Raw genomic sequence first — 12,924 nt, forward strand, 5'->3', positions numbered from 1 at the left:
TCATGTAATTATATATATATATATATATATATATATATATATATATATATATATATATATATATATATATATATATACATTGTGTTTTGGGGGGATAGTATGTGTATTTGGGGGGAAAGTGTGTACGTGTGTATTTTGGAGGGGTAGGGTGTGTGTTTATTTGGGGGGTGTAGGGTGTGCATGTCTATTTTAGGGGGTAGTTTGTGCGTGTATTTGTGGGGGGGTAGTGTATGTATGTATTGTGTATTTCTAAATAACAAACTGTTTTGCACAGAAAAACAATGAAAAAAATAAAATAAAGGGACTTATTATTGTGAGATGCATTTTATTCCCACACATATTTTTTCCTTTCTTTAATTCTGATGAAAGTAAGTTTCTGGTGTGTTAATGCACGTACAGTATACATATTAGGGTGTGCACAGTATATGTATGTGTTTCTGAGGCTGCAATATTCATGCATGTGTTGTAGCTCTTGGAAAATATTGGACAAAGACATTTTTTTATATTCTTCCTTGAAAAGGTTACAGACTGCTGCTCTAAGGTAATAAAGGGGTTAACTCCTACCGCAACCCTCTCTGGAAACCTTATCATGCACCCTGGGGCAACTGCATGCTTCACCCACCCCCTCTACCACCAACAAACTGGGCACTGCTATTTAACCCCTTCATTACCTTAGCGGTAAGCCACTAAGGTAATGAAGGGGAGCTATACATGTACTTTTATTACATAAGATTTTCGGCGTCCCCAGAGCTGATATTAATGTGGGTCAGGATCGGAGACCCCCGGCTTCAATCCGATGTAGTAACAATACATTTTTCTTCTTCGTATGCACATCGCGATTCCCAAGTGGCGAGATCTGAATCTGGGAGTTGCAGCCGCGACGTGCATATCAAAGCTACCTGAGTTTGGGCATTATTTGAGCTGCCGCTCGGTTTGTCTGAGCGAGAGCGCTAACGATCAAGAACAAGACATTTTCAAGTGAGTTTGGCATGTTATCGGAGATCTCTGAATAGCTTCACATACAAACTCACTTGAAAAGTGCTCTTACCTGTCGTTAAGTTACTTATCGGAGTTTACTGAATAGGCCCCATAGACTGGATTGGTGATATAGTGGTGACATGGAGTTAGTTTGGTAGCTGAGTCCAAAATACAGTACGTCATAGATTATATAATTGTGCCCAGCCCATATACTATCTTGACCTTGAGGTTTGAGTCTTTTATTCTTGATGGTCATTCCCTGAGCTTCCATAACCTAGAGGTTCCAGCATACATGTATGTGACTGACCCGTCAAAGAAAGTTCAGTCCGCGCTCTTGCTTCCTAGTGTTGCAAAAATGAATTCTTCTCCCTCCTCTTGCTGCTCCTATGGCTTGAAGTGTATCCCCTCACTCCATAAAACGAACTCCGGTGGAAGACCCCGCCGGCGAACAGAATGACCAAGAAAAGAAGCACAGGAGCGCACCAAGGTAAGGAAAAGTTGTAAATGTATTAAACAATAAGGCAATAAAATAACTTACATGTAAGTAAGAATAAATGAGAATCCAGGTCAGCGAAATGTTCAACAGATCGGCATCATCATCAGTCAGACAGGGGGGCAATTTCAGTTCCGTTTATGTGGAGATCCCGTGCGCTGGGACTCACTCTATGGCACTTGCTGCAGGAATCGCCTCCGCATGTATGCAGGTAGTGGCGTTGTATCCAAAGCTAATGCACATGTGTGGAAGGAAAGCCCCCTGTAGGTATCTGTGGATGCCGGTTACGAGGGAAAATCGTGACCAGAAGGGTACACAACGGTGTAAACTGGCCCCCAAAGATGGAATAGGGAAGCTAGTTGCACAGTTCACTCGCGACGCGTTTCGTATAGTAAATATACTTCATCAGGCATCTGATGACGTATATTTACTATACGAAACGCGTCGCGAGTGAACTGTACATGCGGAGGCGATTCCTGCAGAAAGTGCCATAGAGTGAGTCCTAGCGCGCGGGATCTCCACATAAACGGAACTCACATTGCCCCCCTGTCTGACTGATGATGATGCCGATCTGTTGAACATTTCGTTGACCTGGATACTCATTTATTCTTACTTACATGTAAGTTATTTTAGTGCCTTATTGTTTAATACATTTACAATTTTTCTTTACCTTGGTGCGCTCCTGTGCTTCTTTTCTATGTGACTGACCCCATAAACTAACAGGTGTACAGTATTTCTGAGCCCATTCATAGTGAATCTCAATCACTGGAGATGAAACTGTCCCAACATGTTTTGGTGCAAACCATGATTTGCTAAGTGCTTTAAAATTTTGCTCATCTCTACCAACTACTGAGCTCCCAACTTGTGAGCTGCCCAGTGCTAGAGGTAACCACCCCCTAGATATATCTCCATTCTGCTACCCGATTAGTCTTTGCACAGAGTGTTGTTTATATGTGCTCTATGTTTAGATCCTTCCAAAACCGAAGAGATATCCCTGAAGGTTCCTGAGAACATTCTGAAAGATTCGGAGAGAGCGCATGTAACTGTTCTGGGTAAGAGAGACATGGAAATCTCCACTCAACTGAGCAAACAGATTGAAGTCAGCAAGCGGCACCACATTCTCTGGTGCAACTAGCTAAGCAAAGCAGTTCAGGAGCCCAAACTAGTCTCTGTATGACTAAGACTCCTACAGTACACAGTAGCATACAGAATATTACTGAACTATGTTACCCACTGTACAAACGTATCTTTGTCAGTACGTGGATCAGTAACATGTCTGTGTGGCTGTTATATTGTTTTTACCTCACTTTGTCTTCACATGTCTGGTTACTGAGACAGAACATGAGGCAGCAATACTGTAAAAATTAGGAATCACAGACTATCTGAGCACTCACCAAGAAGCAAAGGAGTATAAAGAATAAAGCAAATAATGCAGGAAATAGGAACAGACTAACGTAAGGTTCAGGTAAAAGAAATAGCACAAATGGAAGCAGGATAAATTCCAAAGAAAGAACAAGATACTACTAAAGCTACAGTATATGGTGCCTCCAATCATGATTAAAATAAGGAATGTGATAGGAAAGCATCAGGTGGATCCAGTAATAGTGTCCAAGTTAATGGAACAATTACAGACGATACCAAGCACCAGGTGACTGGATGACTATCCTGCTGCCAGATGCTCAGTGCTCCAAACTCACTGATCCAGTATTTATTCCTAAATGCCCCAGAAGATGGGTATACTTGAAATACTGAGCAGTCCTGATAATCTTATAGAGATTGCCCCTATCCTGTCTTTGTTGCCAAGTGATCTTCCTCTCTTCACCCCTTCTCTTTCCTGCAGGAGACCTGATGGGCACAGCCATGCAGAACCTGGACCGCCTCCTGGCCATGCCGTACGGCTGTGGAGAGCAGAACATGGTGCTTTTTGCCCCCAACATCTTCATCTTGCAGTATCTGGAGAAGACCCAGCAGCTGAACAGTGAGATCCAGACCAAAGCCAACAAGTTCCTCGAGAGTGGTGAGGGATGACTCTCCTGGATCTGTTATCTATCTACAGATGTAACCGCTCTTATTATTCCTGTTAACATTAAGAGCAACGATAAACAACAAATGCTTTAAGGAAATATTGCTCATGTTACATTGGTTTCAATATTAATGTTAAATGTTGCATTTGTGGTAGGCCACGTCTGTATCCATCTATGTATCTATCTAATAATCTATTATGTCACAGGTAGCGACTGCAGGGCTCGAGTCGAGTGGCTGGGTCAGGCTAGCAGGCAGGTAGTGATATTCAGGAATGGGATAGGGTTGGCGACAGGCGAAGGATGGTCTTTAAATAGATAAACAAAAATTAGAGAGTGGAAGTATATTAGTGCCTCAACTCTCCAACTAGTAGCTCATTTGACAAAAGCACTCCTGGGCAGTTAAAACTTAACATTTAATAGATATCTAACTAAAATAAAATTTACACACAAAGTAATGGTTATAAACACACAATGTAATTAAAAAGGAAGGGTGATGGGGAGGCAGGGTTGGGCTCAGGGTGTGTAGCACAGAAGAAAATTACCTCAAATTGATCAAGGCAGAAATCGGCTAAATAAACACCTGGAGTCGCCTATTATTGTAGGACATAGGATCTCATGATAGCCACCACTGATAAAGCTTCATTAACAGTTGCAGACATGCATATGTTGTGCGGCATTTAGCGTAGCATACCGATCAAGCCAACCTGTAATTGTAAAGTGTAGCACCAAACAGTGATATGCCCGTTATAATATACTGATATTCTAAATCAATGAAACGTAATGTTTACACCGTAGGTACAACACAATAACAGGTTGCTGGTACGTGGATTGACTCTACGCCAGATGACGTTAATATACACAGCACATGGATCACTAGAATACAACTGCAACTGATGCAATTATCACTGAATTCAAATATAGCTTTGCACGCAGCTGAAATAATTGTGGCCAGCACTTAAATGTGTAAGGATGCAGTCAATGTCTTACAATGCTATTAAACAATGTAACCAATGAATCAGTGTATCCAATACAGAGCACTAAACCATCCTAATGAATAGCATTAGTAGCAATGAGACTGCATTTAACATATACACAACACACAGTGTGATCGCCAGCAGCAAAGGTAAGGCAAATAGCTGAAAGAAAGAAATCTGTGGCAATCAAACCAGAGACACCATGTAACAACGATACCAGACTCCCATCAGTCCCTCCCTCGTGACGTCACCACGCCGAACGCCCTACGCGTTTCCGTCCTTCACGGAGATTCTTCAGGGCGAGTGATTGGTCTTTAAATAGATAAGAGGTCAGGACGGGAGAGAGGCAAGCGTAGTAAGGTCCAGGCAGGGGCTGGAACATAGCAAAGCAAATAGCAGCAGTAAAAAGGCAGGAAGCTTGATCACTGGGAAGAACCATAATAAACAGGCAACTGGGAACAGGAAGGGGAGGTCTTCTATAGGTCTGGCTGAGGCAAAGGAAGCAGGTGCAGGTAAAGAGGCAATCAGGAAACATAGAGTTTTCTCTAGAAAGCAAATAGCAGCAGCAGCAGCAGCCCTGTTACAGAGTGGAAGAGCTCTGTGTTGGGAGTGAGAAAACCATGGTTCAATCCCTGCCAGTGCCTTCTCCGACATATTGTATCTTATGCCTCACATCTATTCCTTCTATTGTTCTGTTTGTTTATTGTTTTTCTCTCTCCTTTTCCTTTCCCTATTGTGCTCTCTTTATTCCTCTCTATAACTACTTCTGTCACTGTGTCTTCCTCCCTTTCGCCTCTCTGTACACTTATACGTGTGTGTATATCTATATATATTTATACTAGATACATCGCTTTCTCTTTTCTTTTAGTCTCTGTTCACTCTGAGTGGTTTACAGAGCAGTGTTTTACATGCTTTTGTGACTATATTCAGGGTACCAGAGACAGCTCACGTACAAACATGACGACGGTTCATATAGCGCCTTCGGGAAGAATGACCCAGAGGGGAACACATGGTGAGTGATTGTCTCTATAAGGCAACACAATGTGTCTATAACACAATGTGTCTAGCTGGGATCACATGGTTATTGTCTGACCTTTTGACCTTTCTATAACTCTACAAACTGGGTCACGGCACCAACACGTTGTGATCACAAATGACTGTTTGTAGCACACGTTACTGTGAATAAGCAGGGCAATGCTGCTACATTAGGAAGTGTTCCAGGATCATTATTACCAATGTGTATTATAGAGACTATCGTTGATTTTCCTTCCATAGTTCATGATTATCCAAGTTTCCTTATTAATATCCTTTCTCTTGTGATAAAGTGCAACAACCAGGAAACTGGTGATACCTTCAAACTACTATAGATATGTCAAAGAACACACATGTAAATTCATTTTTGATTTGTCACTGAAATAACCTATTCAATGCTGACAGGTGCCGCATGACATTGCTTTGTTTCATGCTTAGTATATAGCCCTTTATTTGTTCATTTTGTTATACCTGTCTCTTGTCTCTCCCTCTCTCCTTATCCTCAATCCTGGTCTCTTCCCATTCCCCATTACTCTGCATCTTTCTTCCTTTCCCTCTACTCCTTATTACTCCGCATCTCTCTTCCATTTCCCTCTCTCTCCCATTACCCTGACTTTGTCTCTGTTACCCTGTCCATTACTCGGCACCTATCCCCCTTACCCTGAATCTCTCCCCCATTCCCACTCCTCCCCCATGACTCTCTGACTCTCCCCCCAGGCTGACTGCATTTGTACTGAAGTCTTTCAGTAAGGCTCGGCCGTACATCTTCATAGATGAAAGTCACCTGAATCACTCCATCTCTTGGCTGAATCAACACCGTGAGCAGAGTGGCTGCTTCCGAAGTGTGGGAAAGCTCTTCAATAACGCTATGAAGGTGCCTCAGCTGTGCTCCCTCTCCCAATATAAAATGTCACTGAATCCCAATATCAAATGTCACTTTATCACCTTAAGGGGAAGGGATAGAATCAATCACAGGACAGTTTTGTTATTGTATCACTTAGCATTAGGAGGGAAAAACATGAAGAGCTCTCAATCCATTCTGTGTTAATTTGGGATATGAAGCGCATTGTGGGTAAGTTGTGCATTTTATCGCTGTTACTATGTCACTTTGCAGCAGAAGGGATAGACTGGATGGGTTATTGGTCTCCGTAGTATCTGTGATACCCCTCAGTTGAATGCACAGAATCCTGTCCTTGTGTTACAGGGAGGAGTGGAAGATGAAGTCTCTCTCTCTGCGTATGTAACAGTAGCGTTGCTGGAGGCTGGTGTGTCTCTGCAGGTAAGTGATACTGGTTATATGTGGATAGAGAGAATCTTTGTGGGGATGAAGACACTGTGTTTGTATGGGAAGGAGATGCACTGCACTTCACCTGCACGGTGATGAAACGGAGTCTTTGGAAGAATAGTGTAGATGGAGAGACCCCCAGCACAGTGTGTTTGGGAATGTGTGATGGGGAGGTTGGCCCTGTTGTTGTATACACTGAGCCTATTTCTTCATAGGATCCTCTGGTTAAGGACGCAGTGTCCTGCCTGCAGAAGGCAGCTCTAGAAGTGAGCAGTGTGTACACTCAGGCTCTGCTGGCCTACACTTTCACTCTGTGCGGGGATACACGTCTCAGGCAGAGCTTGCTGGATAAACTAGATGAGAAGGCAGTGAGGAGCGGTAAGAGATGTGGGTGTGTGTTTGCATGTGTGTAACTGTACAGTATTGTATATGTATGGGTTACTATGTGTTTATACCTTGCTCTGTGTCTCTATTTCCAGATAGTTGGGTTGATATAATTTAGCAAGTGCATGGATATAAATGATCTGAATGTATGAATGGAACCGATCCAGCAAACTGGGGCTCGTGTCTCTGTCTCATGTTATCCCAATGTTTTTCTGTCTGTTTCTATCTCACTCTTTACATATCTCACACTCTCCCCGTGTATCTCTGTATCTCTCACACTCTCCCCATGTATCTCTGTATCTCTCACACTCTCCCCATGTATCTCTGTATCTCTCACACTCTCCCCATGTATCTCTGTATCTCTCACACTCTCCCCATGTATCTCTGTATCTCTCACACTCTCCCCATGTATCTCTGTATCTCTCACACTCTCCCCATGTATCTCTGTATCTCTCACACACTCCCCATGTATCTCTGAATCTCTCACACTCTCCCCATGTATCTCTGTACCTCTGTCTCACACTCCCAATATATGTCTCTTTTACACCCCCCAGCTCCCGTCTATCTCCGTCTCTCTCACACTCCCCACGTATCTGTTTCTATCACACCCTCCATGTCTTTCTGTGTTGCTCTTTAACACACCACATGTCTCTCTCTTTCTCTCACACTCTTCCGCTCTATCCCCAGATGGACAGCTGCACTGGCAGAGGAAGTCTCTCTCGCCCGCCTCTGATCTCCCGTTCTGGTACCGTGCTCCCTCAGTAGAGGTGGAATTAACCTCATACATGCTGCTTACTCATCTCTCTGGTCCGGAAAAGGATTTGGGCAAAGCCTCAGAGATCGTAAACTGGCTGAGCAAGCAACAGAACCCCTATGGGGGTTTCTCATCCACACAGGTAACAGTGGAGTTCTGCATGGAGTGTGGGGTACTGTAGGTAACATAGGAAGCACAGGAGGGAGTATGAAGTCCTGCAAGTAACAGGGGGAGTACTTTAGGGAGTGTGATATACTACAGGTATCACACAGAATATAATGAAACATGGAGCAAGTGGACATAGTATAAAAAAGTAACATAAGGAGAGCACAACTCAATCCCTGCAGAGCTTACAATCTACAAGTGATGTGGGAGAATCACAGAGACTTTAGAGCAACAGCTATTAACCCCTTGCTGCAGTGTTGCACCATTAACCCCTTTCCTTCCTCATGTCTCAGGACACAGTTGTGGCTCTTCAGGCTCTGGCTAAATATGCAGAGGCCACGTTCAGTGACAAAGGTGATGTGACAGTGAGAGTCCGATCCCAGGCAGGATTTCTGGAGACGTTCCATGTGGATAACACTAACCGCCTCCTCCTTCAGAGAGCATCACTTTCAGACATACCCGGAGAGTACACCGTGACAGCTACAGGGAGCGGCTGTGTCTACGTACAGGTGAGGGAAGACTCACACTCACTCTGGCCATCTCACTCTTCCTGTTTTCCACCTTCTGTCTTCTCTCCCTTGCTTTTTATCTCACACTCTAACTCTCCTTATGTAGTCCTGTCTCTTTCTCTCTCTATAATTATGTCTCTTTCCCTCGTTCCACAGACAGTCCTGAGATACAATGTTCCTCCTCCTAAAAGTGATGCCACATTTGAAGTCAGAGTAGAGACAGATCCCAAGGAATGTCCTAAGGACCCACAGAGAAACTTTGAGATCCACATCAATGCCAAGTGAGTATCTTCTATTCCTGCTTCTCACACTCAGCCACATCAAATAAGCTCCCTTTTCTGCTATTTCTGTACTGCTCCCCTTCAAGACACACACATACACATCAAGTGAGTCTCCTCTGCTATTCCTGTATTGCTGCCCCAGACACACACATTCACATCAAATGACTGCCCTCTACTATTCCAGTACTGCCTCCCACACATCTACATCAAGGAGTACTCTTTGCTATTGTAGTACTCACCAATCCACACACACACACACACACAAGTGGGACTCTTCAGCCCCTTATGCTATTCCTACATTCTTGATCTTGCAGGTACACAGGGTCCCGGGAGAAATCAAACATGGCTCTTATTGAGGTGAAGATGTTGTCCGGATATATCCCAGTGAAGAGCTCAGTGAGAAAGGTAAGACACACATTGCCCCCAGGGCTTGGATGCCTTATTGCTCAGGTCCTGTCTCTCGGGGGATCCTCAGTGTTAGGATATTGGGCTCCCTGTGCCTCTGACTTTTCTCTCAGACCTGGTTTTCTCTTCACAGCTGGAGAAGGAGAAGCTGATACAAAGAAGTGATATCAAGACTGACATGGTGACATTGTATCTGGATGAGGTCAGAGGCATTTGTCACTCTGTTCCCGCACTGCCTCGTTAGTCTGTCTGCTGTCCTATTACTTGGCTGGGGCCATAGAGGGGTGAGGCGTTCCGAGCCGCGCTGACGCTGAGGCTCGCATGCTGAAATCTGCGCGATTTCATGCCCATGCAGGCGAGCCAGCGGGCTCGATCGAAGGCGGGGGGAGACTGAGGGAGGCGGGGCAGTGACGTCGCTGGGCCAATTGCCCGCGACGCACCGACGTCGACGTCACGGCGCCGACGTCACGGTGCCGTGACGTAGACGCTGCTCCGCGCTCTTTGGATGTTTTCAGCCGATAGCGCGCTGAAAAACAGCTTGGCTGTCGGCTGAAAAATCTAGCGCCTCCGCACGCCTGTGGACGCTCGCATGAGCCCCCTCTCAAGGCATCCTCATTGAGGATGCAGGGGCTCAGCGCAGAGCATCCGCACGGCTCAGCGCGGCCTGTCCTTCTATGGACTTGGCCTTAGTCTGTCTGTCTGCTGTACTCTTCCCTCTCTCATACTGCAGTGTTCTTCTTCAACAATCCCTTTCCTCCTGTGTTTTCTCAGTCCTAGTTCCTGCCCTTGCCTACTATCTTTGCCTGTGACAATCTTATTGAACCCTATTCTCAGTCTCCTTCTCCCTCTTTTCTCTCTCCTCTCCCTCTTCTCTCCCTCTTCTCTCCTCTGCCTCTTCTCTTCTCTCCTCTCCCTCTTCTCTCCTATCCCTCTTCTCTCTTTCCCCACTCTCTCACTCTCTCCATATCTCTCTCTTTTTAACACACTCTCCCTATCTCTCTCTTTTTAACACACTCTCTCCCTATCTCTCACTTTTTAACACTCTCTCTTTCTCTCTTCCTCTCTCTCCCTGTAGCTACGACATGACTCTCTCCATCTCTCCTTCCTGGTGGAGCAGGATATCCTGGTGAAGAATCTAAAAGCAGCCACAGTGAAAGTTTATGATTATTATGAGACGGGTAAGACAAGCTCCTCCCCTCGCACTGTCACTCTGGTGACAGCCAATCAGACTGTGATAGGTTATCATTATTTTAATGATGTAATATCATTATAATTACTTAATATGACTTAATACACTGATAGTGTGACAGTGACACTACACCATAGTGACACTGAGACATTGTAGCATTTGTAGCACTGTAATATGGTGACATTGGAAATGGCCGACATTACACTGTCACATACTGATATTGTCACATTGCAATATAGTGGCTTTTCATTTAAGGTAACACTGCATTATGGTGGCTTTGCAACAGTAATATGGTGACTGGTATATTGTAAAACAGTGATTAATTTAGCTGACGTGACCAACACATTTAACAAGGTGACACTGACATTATTAGCGATCACATGTGTGCACACTGTGAATAGTACAATTTCATATGCCAGGCTGAGGTGACCATGCTAGTCGCTTATGTCCTTATTAAGGAATCAAGTGTTTCAAGCTCTTTGCTCCATGTGCACCAGTCTGCACTTTATGGACTCTCAATAGGAAGAGTTAAATGAAGTTTCATGAAGCACCGATTCTAATGAGATGTATACAACTCTGCATCTTTGTGCATCTATTCCTTACCTTGTATTGTCAAATAATATCCGCCAGGTCTGATGTGACGTAAACTTCTCTCTTACACTCTGCATCACATGTAGGATCCTCTGTCTTACATTTAATAAACATCCCACCATCATAACTTTCAGAGTTTGACTCCTTATCTCAAAGATACGTAGATGATCACACTCTCGGGAGCCTTGTGACATTTGCTGAATTCTTGATAATAAGAACCTTTTCCAAAATTCACCAACCACCAATTTCTGACTCAAAGGAATTTTCACCCTAATATTTGTGAAAATGTAGACAGTTTTGCATGAGAATATTGTTGAGATTTGCACAAATTCACATAGAACAGATCAACAAATTGTTTTTTTCCCCCTTGTAAATCAGCAAGCGGTATCGGGACGAACTGTTTGAGGATTTGCACATGTCTTTAGCTTTTTGCTGCTACAGTAGTGCTTTGCTTTCTAATCTGTTACTGCCTCTCTGGCAACATAGTGATTAAATATCTCTGGAAACCTTTGTGAAGAGAAGTGGTCCAAATTAGAACATGTACTGATTACTGATCACACAGCACTTTAATGATTTGTCTTCTCACTAAATGTCTCTTCTCTTTCTGCTCACAGAGGAACATGCGATAGCTGAGTACAACTCGCCCTGCAGCTCCGGTAAGAACTTTGAGTTACTATAACTCAATCATTCCCTGTTGCACCATCTGCTTCCCAATTCTGAACTCCCACACACACAGAGCTTTAGAGCTTTATCACTGCATGCTCTGCTATTCCCGTACAGAAATCCCCTCTCCTACATACAAAGCTCTGTCACAGCATATCAATCCTCCACATTCTCTGTTATTCCAGTACAGATCTTCTGTCTCACACTCACACAGTTTATCTCGGCGCACTCTACTATTAAAGTACTGAATTCCCCTCACATACAGCATCATCACTGTCCACTCTGCTACTGAAGTACTTAACTCCTCTCTCTCCCGCACACACAACTTTATCACTGCACTTTGCTATTCAAGTTCTAAACTTCCCTCTCACACACACAGCGATGTCCTTCCCTGCAGGGTCATGCAAATTCATCTGACCTGGTGTTTTGGAAATTCATTTAACTTTTCTATTCTAGATGAGAAGACAGAAAATTCGCAATAAGGACTGGAAGTGACAAGTCCTATTATGTATTATTCCACGAGATCGCACGTATACACACGTGTGTACAAATAAACACTAACACATGGGTGCACACATATACAGCTGCTGACACACCGACACACACACAAATACTGACACATCCCAATCCAGTATTCAGCAATCAATAAAAAGTGACCCTGCTTGATACATGCGGTATTTTCCTCATTCGTTATTTCCTTTCTTATAATTTCATTTGTTGTTTTCACCGCGCCGAAGCGGCTGTTTCTGTCATTTTTTATTTAGTCTTTTTTTGTGTATTATATTAACTTGTCGCTGCCGGACGTACCTACAGTGCTGCAGCGTATCTACTTTTTGTAGACGGTTGTCATGTGGAATCCTGTTTTGTTGTTATACACAGTGTCGCGTACGGCACACCTATTAGCATGTGACCTGTATCTGGACAAGGGTTAATACAAAGTTCTCTAGCTGACCCACTTACAGTATCACCTTCCGCATAGATCCATCAAATGAACAATATCTCCCCTCAATCCGTCCCCATATACCATCTGTCACGAACAGCACACTTGTGAGCACGTAACATATATATGTGACCAGGGTTAATACACCCAGCTAACTAGCTGAGACTCTTTTCACCTTCCACAAGGGTTCCTTAAATGAATAATATATATCCACAACCCGTCATAATCTATCTTTAACCCGCTGCCACCACGAAAGG

General features: G+C 43.9%; 1 protein-coding gene across 1 annotated transcript in view; it reads left to right on the plus strand.

Annotated features, from left to right (window-relative positions):
• LOC142501949 (alpha-2-macroglobulin-like) overlaps positions 1-12,395 on the plus strand; it is a 69,486-nt gene extending 57,091 nt beyond the window's left edge. Inside the window, exons 23-36 of the mRNA XM_075612579.1 lie at positions 2,440-2,523; positions 3,312-3,488; positions 5,400-5,481; positions 6,219-6,375; positions 6,706-6,780; positions 7,002-7,164; positions 7,858-8,066; positions 8,383-8,598; positions 8,755-8,879; positions 9,194-9,284; positions 9,418-9,486; positions 10,360-10,462; positions 11,679-11,720; positions 12,184-12,395. Of these exons, the coding sequence (XP_075468694.1) occupies positions 2,440-2,523; positions 3,312-3,488; positions 5,400-5,481; positions 6,219-6,375; positions 6,706-6,780; positions 7,002-7,164; positions 7,858-8,066; positions 8,383-8,598; positions 8,755-8,879; positions 9,194-9,284; positions 9,418-9,486; positions 10,360-10,462; positions 11,679-11,720; positions 12,184-12,209 (1,619 nt within the window). The 3' untranslated portion in view covers positions 12,210-12,395. The remainder of the gene's footprint in view (positions 1-2,439; positions 2,524-3,311; positions 3,489-5,399; positions 5,482-6,218; positions 6,376-6,705; positions 6,781-7,001; positions 7,165-7,857; positions 8,067-8,382; positions 8,599-8,754; positions 8,880-9,193; positions 9,285-9,417; positions 9,487-10,359; positions 10,463-11,678; positions 11,721-12,183) is intronic.
• Positions 12,396-12,924: the final 529 nt, after the last annotated feature.

The sequence above is a fragment of the Ascaphus truei genome, chromosome 8 (assembly GCF_040206685.1).
Source record: "Ascaphus truei isolate aAscTru1 chromosome 8, aAscTru1.hap1, whole genome shotgun sequence".
Lineage (NCBI taxonomy): Eukaryota > Metazoa > Chordata > Amphibia > Anura > Ascaphidae > Ascaphus > Ascaphus truei.